This window comes from Lagopus leucura, unplaced genomic scaffold (assembly GCF_019238085.1).
Source record: "Lagopus leucura isolate 7727_CA_CO unplaced genomic scaffold, USGS_WTPT01 Super-Scaffold_73, whole genome shotgun sequence".
Classification (NCBI taxonomy): domain Eukaryota; kingdom Metazoa; phylum Chordata; class Aves; order Galliformes; family Phasianidae; genus Lagopus; species Lagopus leucura.
In genome coordinates, this window is record NW_024962252.1 from 97092820 (window position 1) to 97112234 (window position 19415).

General features: G+C 43.1%; 1 protein-coding gene across 1 annotated transcript in view; it reads right to left on the reverse strand.

Moving 5' to 3' along the window:
* PCSK2 (proprotein convertase subtilisin/kexin type 2) overlaps positions 1–17048 on the reverse strand; it is a 93202-nt gene extending 76154 nt beyond the window's left edge. The window contains exons 1-2 of the mRNA XM_042894097.1: positions 16854–17048; positions 52–156 (exon numbers count right to left, since the gene is read on the reverse strand). Of these exons, the coding sequence (XP_042750031.1) occupies positions 52–156; positions 16854–17048 (300 nt within the window). The remainder of the gene's footprint in view (positions 1–51; positions 157–16853) is intronic.
* Positions 17049–19415: the final 2367 nt, after the last annotated feature.

A 19415-nucleotide genomic window follows, 5' to 3' on the forward strand; every position in this document is an offset into this window, starting at 1 on the left:
AAAAATAAAATACAACAACTTGTCAGGTGCAAATAATGTAGATACACTTACCCTGGAATCCTTTTCCAGATGAAGCTTATGGTGAAGACTTCGTCTTCTTCTGGCCTTGGCAATGCCATTGTGATAGAAGTAGTAACCAGTATCTAGAAAAGGGAGCTGAGGAAAAGAGAGAAACACACAGAGTTATCAGCCACTAATAAGGATGCCATGGAAGACTTCACCTGTGAGGCGACTCAGGTGTCAACAAAACAAGACTTGTGAGGAGTTACACCACAGTGCCCAAATCATTCTTGAGAACATCAGTTCCAAGTTATTTTTGAAAGGTGTGCCCAGCAGCATTAAGGTTATTTGCTGCAGTTTTACTGTGTATGACTTGTATGCACACTTCATATTATTTTTACCTTAAGCTTAAAGTTATTAGCACTAATATTCTCAAGGGCAATCTCTTGCTTCCTGAAAAAGATGGAGTAAAAGAACAAAATAAACTGCAAAATGATTTGAAACTACCACAAACGATCCTCCACCAGTAAGCTGTTACACAAGTACCTTTCCAAGTCATTAGAATGCATCAGAGGCAATGCCATAATTGCCAAATCCTGGGATGAATAAGGGCAGCAGGATCCTGTTATCATAGATGAGACTCCATACCTGTGTACAGGTACATGCAGTTCATAGATACAGTTTTCCTACTATGACATTATTCCCTGTTTCATTACATTTATCACAGTATCTGTTGCAGTTCTGCAAACGTATTTTGGAATTTGCGTGGAGTAGCATGGGAATGCAGGTTTCTCAGGGAATTCTGAAAGTTTAAAATTTGATCACACTACAAAAATGACTGAGACCTAACTTCTTTTTTCCTGCAAAGTCTTCTTTTTGTGCTATTTCAAACAGTCTGTGTCAATGAAATAAAAAAAATCCATTTTTACTTTTAAAATCCCACTGTGTGTGATACAGTAATGCAAAGGAACTTTAAGAAAAAAAAATCAAAGCACTCCATTCTGATACAAGGTCCTCCTTCTAACTTCAGGTTAAGCAGATTTCATCAAAATCATCGTGGACCGTTAGAGCTGAGTCTCAGCTCTGTCTGGAGAGCTTTTCTGGGCAAATAACCAGAATATCTTGTATCAGCTTCATACACACGTGAAGAACAACACAACTGTATTTGAAGGAGAAACAAGACTACAGAAAGCTCATAGCAGTAGCCACAGAAGTCCTCCCATCTACCCACATAGCTATGCCTCTTAAGGCTCCAATTCTGTTCAGAAAGGGGGCAATAACTGAAACATGGCATGATCAAACACCATGAGTTGTGAATAACAACAGAAATAGCAATGTGCAGAAAATCTAAACTCTTCAGGAAATCTTTAAACTATAGGAAGGCAGGAAAAGTCAGATGCCAGCAAAGCGCTTAAGACAGTGCATGCATTGATGAGGGTTTTTGCAATGAAATCCATGAAGCCACTCAAGTGCTTCATGTTTGACACACATCTGTGACTGACTCCAGAACTCCAAACACCAGGATGCTGGTACCTGACAACTGGGTTGCTTTTCCTGCCATTAGGTTCTCTGGGAGTTCAGTTCCACTTAGGAGCTCAGCATGACCACATAAACACTGCACGTAACGATGTGAAATGAAAACCAAAGGGCTCACATGCACCGCAAGCCCTGAAGATCCACCAACAGTAGCTTACTCCATAATAAGTTCACTGTAAGCTGGAACTGAATTGGAGTAGAATCCTATTTCAGCAGCAGACTGTGCACAAAACATGGGTGAATAATTCACTCAATCTTGTGGCTCCTTCTGTAAGAAAGAAAAAAAGCTTCCTGCCCTCACACAAAAACTAGCAATTATATAAGATTGTAATTACTGGCAAGCACTTGAAAATTAAAGTAAGAAGGATTATTAAGAGCGATAAAAAACAGGCCTAATATTGCCTTGATGTATAAATAAGGCAGACTGAGAAACTCAGGAATTATGTAATGTATTAACCTGTATGAAATTACTGGTGAAAAAGACGCAAGCAAAAACAGAATCACTAATTGAACACGGCAAGGAGAGCGAGCCCTCATCCATCAATCTGTGCCAACCTTTGCTTTAGCTTTGCAACTGCCTTGATGAAGTACTTAACCTCCTTCTAGAAAAGAACGAGGACCAGAAAATTACTTTTGAAATTTTGGTGTTCAACAAAGTGGAGGAAAGAAAATAACTCTTTAAATGGAAGAGGCTTATCTAGAAAGGGAAATGGCTGGGATCTCTGCTTTTATCAGATTACTGCTGCAAAAGAGCAGTGCAGGTGCAATTAGTACTGAAATAAAAATAAGATAAACTCATGGCCCACAGCCTTCCTGCACTCCCCTTTCATATGCAGTCTTTCCCATGCAGGAAATTTACTTGGTGCTGTCCTAGATGCAGCCCTCAAGAAAAGGGGCTGTAAATAAGCAGCTAGGATTCTACCCTGCTTGCATTGCTTCTGGGCTCACGAACTCTGCTACAGCCTGTCAGCGAACAACTGCTCCTAATGGGGGCACAGGGGTTGTACCACACAATTGTGGAAGGGACAAAAGGGAAACAAAAAGCACAGCACACTGCTGAGCCTCCAGAAGCAGATCTGCTCCAAGAAGAAAAAGCAGTCATAGGATATCGTCTTCCTCACAGGCACTTGTCCAGGTCAGGGTAGCCAGCAGCTCCCTTGGAGTGGATGTCCATCCCGCTTTGTCTGCTTGACAGGGAAGGTCCAACTTTATTTCCTTGTCAGTCCTGTGTTGGACAATGCATAGCAGCATCAGATCTAATTTTGTCTGTCTGAAAGCGTGAGACATGAAGATCAGCTGCACAGCATTGCAGGGTTTGAAGAAAAGAAGCCACAGAAAGACTGAACTGCAGCTCTGCCCCTGATCAAAACCAGTAGCATCTGAGCCACCTTGGAGAGTGGGGAAAAAAGGTACAATCTAGCCAGGAGTTTATGTTTGCAGCAAATGTGCTATAAAGCACCAATTATAAAAACACCAACATTACAGACTCGCAAAATATTGAATAAAGCCATCAGACAGATCACTATTTCACCTCGACACAGCGAGGTCCAGTTCTCACAGCCTGTCTTTAGATTTAAGAAGTGACAAATGCAATGCAAGCCCAAAGAGGAGCCTCGGTTCCCAGGCTTATCTTTCCCATCAAATGGCACTGACTTGCTTCAGGGCTCTATTTCCCATACATCTCACAAGCAAATTATGGCACAATCAGGAAGCAAGAACAGACTGAATAGCTCTGTCCTGTTTTAAGGAGTTTTCTCTCTGCCTGGGCTTCACATGCAGCCTGTCCTGCTGCATCCTTTAACACAGCATCCCTGAAATACTCTGCTGGGTTTCGTGTCTCATTTCCAGCGATTCTTCCCCGATACCGGATTACTCTAAAACAGTAAATAACAGATTACTTGAACCTATTGCTATGGTTCCTTTTCCTAGTCTGCAGTGGAGACAACAGTCTGCAACAACTTCTGTAGAGTAAAATAATTTAAAAAAAGCAAAAGCTGCTGTGTTTTTTTGTTTTTTCTTTTTAAACAGTTACTCTTCTTGATTGCCACTGAAATCAGCATAAATGGATCTGTCAGTAAGATTGACTGAAATTCCTTATCTAGAGACCTTCTTTGGAGCTTCTTGCCTGCACAAACATGGGACTGGTACATAGGGTACAAACCAAGACTGGTGCTGAAGAAACCTTTGATCCGCTCTAAGGAAATTAAAAAACACCTGCCCTCAATTAAAATAAATAAAACATACTAACACAATCTCTCCTCAACACAGCCTTAGCACAGCTCCTGCCTTTAAAAGGAGCCATAGATCTCCACAGGTGAGTTTTCATCCCATTACTGCTCAGTAATTATACAACCCAGACCTGGCACAAGAAAATGTGTTTGGAGCCTTCACAGCCCCTCAGGCCCTGCTCCTTCAGTTGCCATTACAGCTGAAGCACAACGAAGTGCCTCGCAGCAGAAATTAGAAACCTTTTAGAAACCTTTTCATCCCAGCTTCCCCAAATGCACCGAGGATGCTTATAAATATTCAATATGAATTTTTAAAACTCTCTCTCTCATTTTCCCTCACCCTGATTAGCATTAGAAATCGTTTTACTTTTAAATATACAGATGGGAGCCAAATCTGAAGTCAAAGGCACTCACTCGCTATAGCGACGAGGACCACATACAAGTAGAGCCAGCTAGAAACTCAGGCAGCTCGAGGCATAGAAATAAAACAGAACAAAGTACAAATAAGAAAGGATTAATTCAGATGGTGGTAGAGAAGTGTGGAATAGCACAGAGGGCTAAAGCTTTGCCAGAGGTTGCTAACGTGAAACACAGTCCACAGTGTGCCCAAGGCCCCAGGCAAGGATTTCACGCTTTCTCATTAGTTCATTATAATTATTCAAAAGCCTCAGCAAAAGGAGCTCAGGTAGAATCTGCACAAGCTCCAAACAGCAACCAGGCTCCAGGATTGAATGTTTCAATGCTCTGATTTGGTCTTCCTGGCCCACTTCACACTGTACTTACTGTGCTACGTGTTAGTTGTCTCCATCCAAGTAATAATCAAACTTAAACCTATTTAGCTTGGCAAATTTGGCAGGTGGAGGTGTTAGCCACAGCTTTAACACCTCCAAAATGTAAATCTCATTAAAACATCCATTATACACAACACGATCCCTGTAAAGTCAGCTGAGATTCACACAGTTCAGCATTTCTTCTACTGATGAATTCAGAAGTGCCTGGCTTAGCTACTTGCATATGTTTTTATCTCTGTTGTACGTTCTTCCAATCAACAGGCAGTAATACATTACATTATAAATAAAACATTATAAATGCAGATGTGGTATCCAAAGACTGCCAAACAAGATTTTATTTTATAAGGTTTTTTCCTAGTGCCTTTTGAATACAGTGAGCACAAGATTACAAGTAAATGCACAATGTAAATGGAAGAAAAGGGACCAGCTTTTGGCTGACTAGAATTATGATTACATGTCCAGTCTGTCCATGTGAAATTCAGAATTCATGTGAGCTCCCCATACAATTCACTGCAAAAAAAAAAAAAAAGAAAGAAAGAAAAAGAAAAAAAGGCACTTTCAGAGCATGATTCATCTGACCTATTTTAGGTGGCCATGCTAGATGAGCAGAGCTGTGCATCAGGAGCACCTTTTTTTTTTTTTGCTCCAGAGACTGTAAGAAGAGCACATCTACCCATATTCAGATAGGGTCAATTCTGATACCAAAAGTACAACTCTCAATTTCTCATTAGTATTGTTCTTACACTGTCACACACAGTGCTTGCAAGAGCTTACAAGAAACTGCACCATTGGTTTGGACTCAAGTTCACAATGTTTGGAATTTGATTTACAATTGAATGACTCTAAGCTTTTACGTTTTATTGTGCTCACATCACTTAAGTTTGTTGCTGAAGAGCTTTATCCTGAAAGCCTGCAACAGTCGTGTAAGTCATCAGCAACAAGGTTGTGGATTTGCTGTGAGTTTTATCAGTTTGTACACGCCATTTCAGGCTTTTAAAAGAGACATTTTAGTTTAGATGAATGGATCTGTGCATTTTAGAGTTTTATCTGTTACTCCTCGGTAACCACAGAACACATTATTGATTCTGTCACGTGCACTGCTGAATACAGCCAAAGCAGGACAGTTCTCGGATTTAGAGACGAATGTTCTTGCTTATGCACCAGCAATTACATTGGACTCTATGGATTGATCCAGATCACCATTACCTGGAGTTGGTGATTGTTACTGTTGGATTGAAAGCCTCAAGTGAAGGCTCAGTAATCATCATTATGTCCATTATACACAGATGCTGAGGATCCTATGAGAAGAAGAGCACCAACAAAACAAGCAAAAACTAAACAAAAAACTCATACCCAAAAAAGCAAACAGAAATTAGACTCCAGACATTCTTTGGAGAAGTATCTGCCCCTAAACTTAACTTTCTTAACTTGGTCCTGCTAGTAGCTCAGCTGCGCGCTACAGATTACATCACAGACAGAAAACTGGTCAGAATCTGACCAGGTTAGCTAATTAGTTCATTTAACACATGACAGTTAACACTTTAAGAAGATGGTGGGGAAAAAAAAAAAAGATGGTGCCCTAGAAGTGGATCTGCTATTTTTATATTTTACAACTAAAGGCTAACAAGATTAATGCTATTCACAATTATCTCCTAACTGGAGAAACAAGGTGCTTCTGGGTCTCTTGCTGCTCTTTCAAGGCCCTTCTGCGTTTTCAAAGCATCTCCGAAGACGGTAATATTTTGTGAAATTTTTCACACCTCAAATATCCTCCCCACCACTATTACCCTGTCCAGGAGCATTTAATTTTCCTATTCCCTCTTGGCTCTTCCCCTCCCCCCCATGGCGGCACTTGTAGGACAGAACCAAAACTAAGACTCGCAGGGCATGATTTTCAATTATAGATTAAATACTTCTTGCAGCTTAGCCCTGGCAAGTGCTCTGAGATGCTGGGCAATCCCTGTTTCTACTAATGCTAGGAGAAGCTTAGGCAATTACAGCTGTTAATATTCTTGTTTCAGTTGCATGTAAAATAGCATAGTCTAATAAGTACTTGTTTACCTATTTTTATTTATTGATAGAATTCATGTAATTAATGTTTGCACAGCACTATTGAAACTATAAAATGCTAAGTGCCATTGTCAATACTTATTAGTGGGTAAATCTACATATATATATCAGGTATCTCTTTAAAAACTGAAATTTGGTAAATATTTTAATGATTAAATAATACATGACAAATCTCTTCTATCAGCGTGCCATAGAGAAAATTCAAATTATAATAAATTTAGTTATAGTCTGCACATTTCAGTGATCACGGCTTATTTCTAACAAAGGTCGATCAATATTGACAGCAATTAGTACTAACTAGTTGTTTTCCCTCTCTTCTGATCTACAACACAATTCTCTGTCCTTTTAAGGATGTAACTAAAAAGATAGACTCCTATTGTTACTCCAAGGTCCGCTGTGACATCAGCTCTAAGAATATGAAGATAAAACACTTGAAATAAAGTTTGTTACATTTGAAACACGGCATTAAGATATAGCTTAACCCTGCTAAAAATAACTGGTATCTGCATCTCAGAGATGGAGAGGGGTTCAGACAGCTACTCAAGGACACTCTGAATTTCAGCAAAGCGTTATTCAGCATTATGTTTAAAATCAATGTCCACACAGTAAAGTGTGTAGGACAAGTGTGCGCAAGTGCTCCGCTAATGTAGTGCCTAAAAGCAAAGTCATGAACTCAAACTCTAAGGAAATACAGCTATAAAAGCAGCTCGAACCAAAATAAGCTGGCTACTGACAAGAACTACTCAAGAAAGCACAAAAAAGGTGAATCGTACTAATGTAGAGATGCTGGCCTTCCCCAACACTTAAGAAAGGCTCATAACTCTTTACAAACCCTTTATTCTCCGTGTCTATTTAGTGCCAGGCTGTCAAGCAATAGCTGATGGATAGAAAGTTCTTCTCAAGGAAGTTCAGTATGGTTTAGCAATAGAAACAAGTCTGGCAGGTCCCAGAAAAAAAAACTCAATTTCTGGAGAAAAATGGATGCTGTATGGGAGAAAAGCTGATGGGCAGTAGCTAAAAACAAAACTGCCCCATTGAAAAAAAAAGAAAAAAAGAGACAAGATACTAGGTTTGAAAAGAGCAGTGCAAGGAAGCTTCGAGAAAACATTTTCAGTGGAGCCAAGGAAAAGTAACATTTGAGAGCATTGCTGTTTTCCTTGCTTTTGTGAAGCTGCTTGACTGTGGTAGCAGAAAGTCATGGACATTTGTCCATATTAATAGAAGACCATGTCAGAGATGAATGGGTCCATTACTCGCATTGTCATGAACTGGAGACAACTCATCTCAGCTCCGGTATGTCCTGTACGATCCTCACTTCACAATGGAGGCTAACAGCTGTGAGTGGGTTCAAGAGCTCTGTGTTAGATGGTAAATAAAAGATAAACAAAATCTGCCCAGATGCTAGCAATAATGATGAGAAAGGAAAGCAAATTGTATCACCAGCTTTCCCTTCCTCGCTGACCTTTCAGTCAACTATGAAATGTCTTCTTACTATTTGTTGTTACAAACTGATGGATGACAAACGTTTACTGCTGACAGAAATTGTGGTCAATCCAGTATGTGCTGATCTTTCTTTATTACATCAGTTAGGCATGGAAAAATATAGGTTTTTAATTAATTACTTAAGCATGCTTCAGTTTTTGGAGCTTGGAATATTGGTTTCTCTACCAATATATTTAATGTGGATAAAATGTCTTCAGTTAGAAGGGAAAAAAAGGTATTTTATAAGGAAATTGAGTATTTTAATCCCATCAGAAAGAAGAGAGAAAACAATCTGTATCAGTTCTGTCTAGACTTCATTCTGAACTATATCTGAATTGCATGAGAAATGGAAAGGTCTTACAACTAGAAGTACAGTCACCTGTGAAGTTTTAGGGTCTAAATGGTAATGCAAAAATCAATAGACTGAAATGCTGTAAAGATCAATCTTCAGATGGTGTCCAGGCTCACAACCATCATTTAACCAGTGTAAACAACTGATTTTCATCATTACCTTTTTTTCCCCCCCTCTAGCCTGCAAGTATGTTCAGGCCCCAATTTGTCACACTTCTCCACCCAAACTCAGAAACGACAATTATGCATAACAGTTGATTCAGAGTGACTTCTAAGTTGCTAAATTTCACTGACAGACATTTTTTAGATTAACTGACATGGGAAAGCACAAGGTCCCCATGGGGACAAGTAAAGGTTATAGCTAATTCACCACATCTTGGATGTAGCTGGAAGCCTTAGGCAGAAGCTTCAGCTGTACTCAGCTCTGCACAATGAACACTGAATGCAGGGTTCAGCTATAGAGCTATTTCAGACTTGCACCAATTCATTTCACCTGTGTTTCATGAAGGATGAATAGGCAGAAAGGAGGATACTCTCATCAAGAAAGCATACACGGTACCCCATCCTCTCCTGTTCACTCCTCCCCTCCCCTTTTTTTTAAAACTACTTATTTAAGAGTTTCAACTGCCCAGCTCTAGTTTGATATCGAGTGCATCCCTGATAACAGGGCCTGTTTCTCTGCTTTATCATTAGTGCATACATAGTTGTTGGGTCTCAGTTTTCACAATCTCGTTGCACACTCTAGGAGAAGCCAGGTGTGACACAGTACCTTTTACTCATCAGGTAAGCAAATAATCTAACTCACTCATGAGCACTGGTAATGCGCTTTTGCTGACTGGTTTGATGCAAACACTGAGGTCACTCTTTCCATTTGCTTTCTGTGGACAAAGAAATTAAGGATGTAACATTTACACAAAGGTATTGTTTGAGAAGGTAGATAATACATGACGAAGAACATTATGTCCCTGTTCATTTCTTGTGTGACTAAAGTAGCAATACTGCCGTCCACCTGAGCTGTTTACAGCCCCGTATATAAGCGGTAAGATTGAGCTAGCTTGTACTCCCTAATTCCAGGTATAAGCTCACACTACTTGAAAATACAGCCAGGGCTCACTCCAACCAGACTCAGAGTGACTGTTATAACTTCATGGCCACATCAGGTTTCATCATGCAGAACAGCACAAGGTGGTTGTGCAGAATTTCACACAGCTCACTCCGTCCCAAAGCACAGCCCAGGAGCATTTCAATGAACTTACAAGAGTTAAACACAGAGCTCGCATTGATTTACAGCAAGACCAATGCACCAGATTACTTCAGGTTTCTTGGAGAAATCCCATCTTTGACAAAGAGTCAAGCAGTTTGGCTTCCTCCCACCAGAGGCCAGTGATAGATAGAAGCACCAGGCTGCTCTCTGCAGTATTTATAGCCACCATCCTGTAGATGCAGCCAGCATCCTGTAGAAACCTGACCTATTCATTATTTGAAAAGCTAAAATAGAACAGAACTTTCTGTTGACTAGGACAGCACTGCGTGACAAAGGTAACTTCACATCCGTACAGTCCAGCCATTGATTACTGCAGCCCTCACAGAAATTAGCCACTTGTCCTAAAACCAGACCTGCACAAGATGGCTTGCTTGCTCTATTATTTTAACAAGAGCTGGCACAATTTATCTTTCACTTAATCATTCTGGCTTGATTTCCAGCTCACAGCATTTTCCATGAACATGCTCATGTCTCAGAACTCACTGATTGAAACTATCTACCAAATAAATCCCACATATATTTCAGCAGCTTCTTTGTAAGTGTTTAATTACGAGCATTTGACGCTTGAGTCGTACAGATTCATTTTAACTGGAATAATTCCATACATGGATGAAGAAAAGGATTGCATGCAAACTTCCACTTAACTGCCACATCAAGCGTTACCACTATAACTGTTCCAAGAAGTCTGATATATTTTATTTATTTTTAAATCAGCACAGGCTTACTAGTAAAAGTTCTAGTTTAAATGAAATTTGTGCTGTTATTGCTCTGATCTGGCATTTGTTAAACATATTAGCACTCCTACATTGATGATAACAGCTTTGCAGTTGGGTTTGCTTTCCCATTTTAACCACATTAGTATTGTTAAAACAGTCTTCTAAGATGGATGGGGTATTATATCTTATTGCCTGCACATTTTGAGAGGAAGACACAAAGCTATCCTCCACCTTCACACAAGTTGGCTCTTCTAAAAGATAACATCTAATAAATTCAGGAATCCTACAGTTATCTCCATGCTTCTTGAAGGCACCCAGCCTAGCAGCACGGTCAGTCTCCAGGACCATTTACCTGCTAACAAATGAATACCAGGGGACTCCTTGAGTTCTCACATGGAAGCACTCTGAGCTGGGAGAGCACTGACAATTTATTTTGGTCTAGAGGTTTGATATGGATGTGAACTCCCAAGTTGGAAACAAAATGTTCTACCTCATGCAGAGTAACTGAAACCATCTGGTTCTGGTTGTCACATGGCAGTAAGATCTGTCCATCTGCTCTGATACCAAACAACAGCCATCCAAAACAGGGTTCTTTTACAAAAGTAGTTATCCTTTTGCTGCATAGATTTGGGACTGGGGACAAATTTGACTTAAGCGTAAGTAAAAGCCACAGATATCCACACTGCTTCTTAGGGGAACAGCCAGACTGCTCTCAACATCTGGAAAACCTGTTTAGAGGAATAACAGCACCAGAGTCCCAGACTGAGCCACTGCTTTTGGATCACAAAGCTTTAGTGCATACAGGCAGTTAATATACCCATACGATGTAGCATCCAGAAACAGCCTGAAAGTCACAAAGGAAAACTGTGTGGGCAAAAGGTAGGAGATGCTAGGCTGCCAGCAGGGTGGTATATTCACAGGCAGTGACACCATGCTAATGGTCTTCATTTATCTAGCACCAATATTAAAATAACTATAAATTCCACAGCACAGGTCTGAAATAGCCCAGTGGCAGACTTAAAGCAAAGCAAAGGGGTTATTTCTGTATACCAAGCCTGTCTCTCTTGGCACAGAACACGAACCTTACATGCATGGCACTGAGATCTCCATGTACCATCATGGAGATAAATAATCTGGGGAGCTGAAGTCACTGCATGCAATGCTGCATGCAGCCCCAGGAGGCTAGCTCAGGACTGGGGGCAGCTAGGAACTGCCAGAGCTGCTCTCCTTGCCTGAGGATGAAAGGGAGCAAGCAGCAGGAGGCACCCAGCTGCATCCAGGCTTCAGGAACTGGTGCTCCTTAGCAGTTTAAGGCCCTCAGACCCTGGAGCTGCAAGCCAGCCCTGGTGCCTTGCAACACACTGCTGCACAAGTTTTTATCAGGCAAAGTCTCAAACTAGACCCCAGCATACCTTGTTGTTTTGGTGTGAGCACAGTATCTGGAAATGCTGGTCACTTCTTTGTGCATTTTCTCTATTTTTCTCCTTGACACTGGTAAAACTAATTATAATGTAAAGAAATCACTGCATGTCCTGAGTTGGGCTGCAGCTTGAAGAAAAAAAGTGAAAAAAGTCTGATGGGGCATTTCCTGGTTCTCTGTCACATGAGCAATTTTGCCATTGAGTTCAGGCTGTATGGAATAAATAAAAACACAAGCAGCTTTACAAGCAAACAATTTTTCATTTGAGCTGTAACACAGTAAATAAAACTTATCTGTAAAAGTAAGGTTTAACTTGCATGTCTTGCCAGGAAACAGAACTACACCATGTATTGAAAACAGTAATAGAGCAATTACAGCAGGGATCCATAGCAGGGGAGTCTGACCTTGTTTTGCATTCAAAAAATAGATGCTACAGAAAGCTGACAAGGTAATTATTTTAAACCTCAAACAGAATGCTCACCGCCAGCAAGCAGCCAGTTTGGGTCTCTGATAGGGAAGGAGCTCAGCAGACACTGGCTGAGGGATGTGCATGAGCATTTGTTTTCTTTATGTGGATAGAGTCTAGCTTTCACATGTCTGAGCAAGTGCACTGAAGTAACATGGGACCTTTTGTGCTCAGTTAGCCAGCTGAAGTGTTCACTACTGTTGCTGCTCTTATGTCCAAGTTGGAATGCCAAATAGAATATAACAGCAACAACAAAAAAGCACCATTTTGAAAGGAATATATTGTTTCACGTATGAGGCAAACTCCCTGCTGCCACAGTATAACTGAATTAATTCCTCTAACACTTCTCTAGGGTGTAAACAGGAGCCGATGGGAATTCCCAGCCAGAGCCTGGCCATGCACTGCCAGCATTCTGCAGGCATGGAACTGACGTGGGTCCAGACCCCGGTGGCTGCTCCCTCCACATCTCCAAAATTACTTTCTTCCAGGGTCTTTCTGGAAAAATGAGCTATCCATCATCCCCCAGCAGCACATCTTACCACAGCAGGATCAAACTTTCCCTAACAGTTAATTGTTTTTTCCCCCTTAACTTGAACACATCAGCTCAGATTCACCCTCGAAAACTGAAGCATTTTCTTTTATGGTGAAACCTACTGAAATCTTGGTAGCTGCACAATTAGTATTTGCAAGAAGTTTCTGCTTGTCCTAGTTTCTTTGTACATTTCCTTAGTAACATTGTACCTTCCAGTTCCAGAAAGGCTTTTTCTGTTTCTACAATGAAGGATTACTTTGTGCAAACAAACACCCTTCCCTCCAGGCCAACATAAAATGCAAAGCTAATTAATTATTAAACATATTAGCGCATGGAAATACTGCAGTCTGAGACTTGACATCAAGTCTTCAGACTCCAATGGACTCATATGGGGAGGACAGGCTCCCTGACTCTCCTTTGCATGGGATGTTCCATTGCTTCATCATCTGTTTCCACATTAGATGCAGACAAATTGGGCTGCCCAAGTAAGAATTCTGGCTTATTTATGGGTAAGTTTTGCTTTAGACAAAATGGTGTCTGCACTGTGTAAGTGCACATGAGCTCCCATCGTTTCATCCATAAAGTCACAGGCAGCTCCATAAAGCTTGGTCCTAAACTAGCAGTCTCCTAAGCAAAAAACTGAAAGCAGAAAGTCACTTTGGGTGACATAAGATTCCCCATGTTCTGAAATCTGAGGCCACTCAATACCAACTGTTATAAAACCTTTCATCTCAGTGCTACAAGCAGCAGAATATTTAGATATGGTGGCATTTTGTAGATTGTATCTGCCTCAGTGTTGCTGGTGAAATGGAAGAGATGCCTGAGCTCTGATCTCCAGTTATGAGACCTATCCAAATGTTTCTTTCAGCTCCCCTTGGTAAAGAGGAATAAGAACTGCAGTGCAAGATCAAAAAGCAGCTTTTTTCAGCCCGCATTAAGAAATGCATTCTGGTGGTAAGGTGCCAGAAGGCAAACAGAAAAAAGGAAGTCGTTCCTTTCATAGTTCTCACAATTTAACATGATGTAGCTATTAGGGGGTTGCCTCCTGACTCCTGTTTGCTTGAAGATGGCATAAGCATTTTAAATAAGAACATGCTTTATCACAGCATTTGTTTCATAGGGAATATACAGAAGTACGCACAAACAGACTGCAAAACTGTAAACATTAAAAAACAATCAACACCATTAGATTTGCAGAAGTCTGTATTTGAGGTCAATTCAGGAAAAGTTAAAGAAAATTGGTCAGCATTCTTGAGACTCTGCCTCATGTTAGGGCCCGAAATCTAAATCAGGCAGCTGTTTATGTGAGCACCGAGCCCTCCTGAAATAATTAAATGTGCACCACGTTTAAAACGCATATTTTCGCCCACCTGTAGTCTTGCAGAAGCGTTGGAATGATGGCAGGGAACACGGCCAAGGAATCAATTAGAAAGCACAGCACACTGTTCATGACATTAATCTTCAAGGCAATGTTCTCCTTCGCATTCCTGCAGAAGTTTGTTGTTAAATAACCGCAATATGCACTTGTGCACAGTTTGTGTGTTATCAGGGAAAAGCCGTGAGCACTAAAAATATGTAATTTAAAAATCAGCTCCCACAAAGACATGGGAACACACATCTGTGATATATAACAAGTATAAAAGCAATCCCTCTTCTACACATCTTAAATCCTTCCAGAAAAAAAAAAGCTGTACCTGCCCTTTACTACTGCCAGGAAAATACCTGCACTGAAACAAAGGTGACCGCTTTCAGACAGCAGTATTTCCTCAGTATTGGTAAGGGTAACTGGATTTAGTTTAAATAAATAATGCAGTGTATTGTCCAAACAGTACATGTGAAGCATGGAAAAGAAATCACTTCTCCTTGCATAATTTTTTCCTAATTTTCCAAGAATGTAGACAGCACATTCTATAGATGGTACTTTCACCCAGAGAGTTTACCACTCCCAGCTCTGTTTGTATGCTCACACATGTCCGTGTTTAACTTTTTGCACTGCTGTTATTACTGTTAAAGTGAGGCCTGCAGACTATAAACTGAGATGCTAGATAAGCCCAATGAGAGCAAAACAGATCAGGAGGCTCTTCTATCCAGCAGTACTGAAGAGACACTTGCGTAGATGGCACACGCTTTTACTGACACCCACCTGTCTCCCCGTTCAGATTTCCTCTGCAGATTGCCATCAGACTCTGATGGATTATCCTCAGCTAAGTGCCACACTCTAGGAACTCCTCCCGCTCCCTAAAATCTCTGCCTTGCAGAGAGCAGGGCAGTAATTTCTCTCAGATTTGTAGGCACAGGGTGGGAGGCTTTCTAGCTTTTCAAGGACTAGGATGATGTAACCTGAAAACCTCTTGGGACAGCACGTGCACAGTACAAGAGCCTCTGCCACCTCCTCCTCGCTGTGAGCACACACAGAAAGCACCGCAGCTCTGCAAGGCTTTGTTCCATGGGACTCCAGCATCCAAGGGACACAGCATCCCTGAGATAGGCACAGGAAAGCAAATCCTCTCCTCCCACATACCTGGGGGATCTCCCTCCAGTTCTTGCCAAGACGAGCTAAAAAACCAATTTCCATGTGGAATCAGTATGCATCTTAGCAAGCCCTGGGAAGACAACTGTAACAGAAGCTGCTCTTCTTCATTCTACAGTCGTTTCCCCCCCCCTCCCCATCTCTTCCCAACATGGTCACAGCAGCATTTGTAAGCATCTAGCTAAGGTAAAAAGAAATTCAGCTCCACAGCAAGGTACCCTTCCCTCCTCCTGAGGCCTTATCAGACAGGTACCCCCAGGATAGGACAGAATATGAAGGAAGGAGTGCAGGCAGAGAGCAATAACAAGGGAAAACTGTTGACCAAACAACACTATTTACAAAGTTTCAGGTAACATGACCAAATCCCTATAACAGCTCCTGTCCCAAAGGCAGCAGGAGAGCAGCCCCACCACCACCAGGACAAGCCCAAAACAAAAGCATCTTATCAGCAGCAGGCAGTGGTGGTGTTCAAAGCAACAAAGACACTGTCCTCATTTCTGTAACAAGCCCCCACTGGAGTCAAGGCAGCCTGAGGAAGTGAGTCTCACTTCATAAGACAGACACACAGGTATCCCAGGGGATTAAATCATTTCACTTATTGAAGTTCAGCACGCAATTTCCATTCACTTCCTTGGAAGTCAGATCAGGATCTCATTGCATAACTACCAGGGAAAGAAAAAACCCAAATAATGCTCACAGAGCTCTATTTCCCTCCACACCCCTCCAACCAAGTACTGCCACGAATCATCCCGACCAGTACACTGTATTAGACCCACTGATTGTACACTAGACTGTTTAGAGCTCTGATTACTATTGCAGTGTTAGAGATTTCTAGCACAGCAAGGCTCACCAGGAGCTGGGCAGGGACTCCTTGACACAAAAGCTACCGAGGACTTTCTAGGACCTGAGGAGAGAAAACAGCCTCCAATGGAACTCGAAGTTTCCCAACTTACATCAAATTGCGATGTGCACTGATTGCATACCACGCTTAATATCAAGTGGATTCTCTGCCCTGACAATGTCCTACTTCTCCACGAGAATAACAGGGACACGAAGGAGGCTGCCAGCCTCTCAAACTTAAGTGTCAAAATCCCTAAGAAATCTGCCATTTAAATCGTGTGCGAGCTTCTCCATGGAGATACAGCTTTAATTATTTTCAGCGCTCGGAGCAGTTTTCAATTCCAGCCGTGCTCAGGAAGCTCTCGGGCGGCCCGGCCCCCGCTGCGCTCTGCCCCACACCGCTCCCGAGCCCCGCAGGATGAGAGCTCAATTGGAGGATGTTTACGTAGCGAAGTCCAAAGACGCCGCCGAGCTACCCAGCATGTGGGAAACTCCTCACCTTCCAGTCCGAGCAGAACGCCCTCCCGGGAGACTGCCGTGCAGCGGCTGCGGACTCCCGAAGCCGTGCGGCTGTAGGACGCGGCCGTGCTCCATCCCCGCTCCCCAGCGGCTCCGGGCAGCCCTTACCTTGCGCACCCCTCCGAAGCCGTGATCCGCCGCCACCCGCTCGGCCTCCGCCTGGTCCCCGCCGTGCAGTTCCACCAAGAACTGGTTGGTGTAGACGGCTGCCCGGGCCGGGGAGCCGAGGGAGAGCAGCAGCAGGACGAGGAGGAGGAGGAGGACGAAGGCGCCTCGCAGCAGCAGCGCCGGCCCCACCGGCATGGCCCCGCGCTGAGCGCCCGCCGAGGCAGCCCGCGGGGAGGGCGCCGGGCGGGCGAGATGGGGAAGCAGCCAAAAGATGCAAGAGGGGAATATGCGAGGTGGGGGGGAGGGGGAAGGAAACAAATAACAACCAAAAAAAAAAAGAAAAAAAAAAATTCCCAGGCTAAGGAAAGCGGCGGGAGCGGCCGGGCTGCAGGGGCTGCTCAGGGCGCGGCGGTGTGCGCGTTGCCGGCGCTGCAGCCCCAGCCCCTCCTCAACGCGGAGCCGGCAGAGGGGAAGCACCAGCCGGGAGGGGACACCGCCGCGCTGCCAATCACGGCCGGGCAGGATCGCCCCGCTCCCCCCCGCCCGCGGCTGGCGATCGCATAGCCCGCAGTGCCCCCCCCGGAGCCAACCTCGCTCAGCATCCCGGCAGCCCCACCCCGAGCCCCAGCTCTGCCTCCCTCGGCGGGGGGTTGTCCCGCTTAGCGGGTTCTGACTGCCAGCAGCTGTAAGGCTGGGGGGTCGAATGCTCCAGTAGAACGCACCTGGGCAGCTGTCGGCAATTTGCGCGGTCCGGTGCCAGCACCTGGCTCCCGTAGCCAGCCCGATGAGCGGCAGGTGCACCCTGCCCCAGCACGGGGTTCCCGTGCCCCTTCTGGCACAAACCGACGCACAGAGAAGCATTCAGGGGAAAAACTCTGGGTCCGGGGCCCCCACAATGCTGGGAGCACCGAGTGCGGGGCTCTGGGCTCGAACAACAAGCTCTATGCGAAATGCAAGGAAAGCAACGGCAGGATTGCACCTGTGCAGACAGCCTGGGATGGGGTCGGTGTGCTGGGGGGATTTCAGAGAGGTGGCTGTGCCTAAGGGGAATGGAGCTCTGCTGAATAGAAATCTACCCTGTTCAAAACTCCTAATGGAAATGAATAGTACAGAGTATTCACTGTTCCATCAAGGTATATGATAACCTGTTCCTACGACTATGTTAATTTGTCACGCAAAAAAAAGAGTTAATCCTCAGACTGATCCCTGAATGGAGCCCTGGGAACAACCTAGGACACAGAAAGCGCAGTAAGGCAGCACTGCCTTTAAAACAAATTGTGATAAATTTACCACAATCCATTCTACAAATGGCCCAGTGGAGTACAGTACCTAAATCAATTGGGGAAAACAAAAGAAAACAAAGATCACAAGGAAGACTCTTCTTCCATTAACCTCCAAAGCTTTAGAAAACGACAGAAAAGCTCACCATGTGATTGTGGTTCCAAATGAGTGTTAGTTTGCCATGACAAATTATTGATTTCCTTCCTCTGGGTAAAAGAAAATCCCTCTTCAAACAGAAGGGAAATGGTAACTCGGAGCCTGATCCAAAGCCCTTTTAAATCAACAGAAGTGCTGTAAATGAAAGCCTGGTGTTGGGGAAAAAAAATCAAACACTGGGGAAAGGTAAAATATGAGAAATGGCACAATAAAGAAGGAAAACATCTTTGCAACCTCATTAAGACATTACATCAATAGAATCCTGATTTTAGATGCTTGTTCTTAGCATACACAGTTATTAAAACAACTTTATATGATATTTCTTTAAGCCAAGGTGCTCGCTTTCATCAATATTCAGCAATACCTCTCCTCACAACATCTCTCCCAGCATTAAAGCAGACCCTGCAGTTTGATTTGTTTCCAGGTGATTCAGGGGCTGTGAGGCTCTCAGATCAGCAACAGCTGCTGGCAATGTCTCACCAGCCAATGGAGGCCCCTCTGGTTTCCACTCACAGCTGTTCCTCAGGATGAGAAGCTGAGGGAAATTAAAACAGAAGCAGCCAAGTGGGATTTTCTCTACTATAAAATTTCCTGTATGTGAGAATATATGTAAGACTTTCTTCCTCCTAGTCGCTCTTCTTTTGCTTGCTATGTATCCATTTTGTTACCAACTCAAAGGAGGAACCAATAACAAAGGCAATGGAGCAGCCCTCCTAGCTCCATCAAACTAGCAAGACAAGATCCTGCTCATTTGGAAACTAGGGCCACATCACAGATCTGGGCAAGCAGTCTGACTTAGTCACAGATCTTCTCTCATCCCTTGCTGCCAGCTGACATTGCTGTTCTGCAAGTCAGTGCTACCAAAGAACATATAGGGCTGGGACATTACACTGATGAAGAGATGGAGCCAGCTGGTTCTAGCTTGTAAACCTCATGCTGCTGAGCTTGGATGGTTCCAATTATGTTTACAGAAAAGAGTGGGGAAAAAAAATTATGAAAGATTGAGTTAAAAAGTCAAATCTGAATAGCACCAGGAAAAGTCAGTTCCAATATGTCTCTCTGAGTCAAAGTTTATAGCAGTTTAAGATCAGACAGCACCACTGGGATTTCTAACCCGGTGCTTTA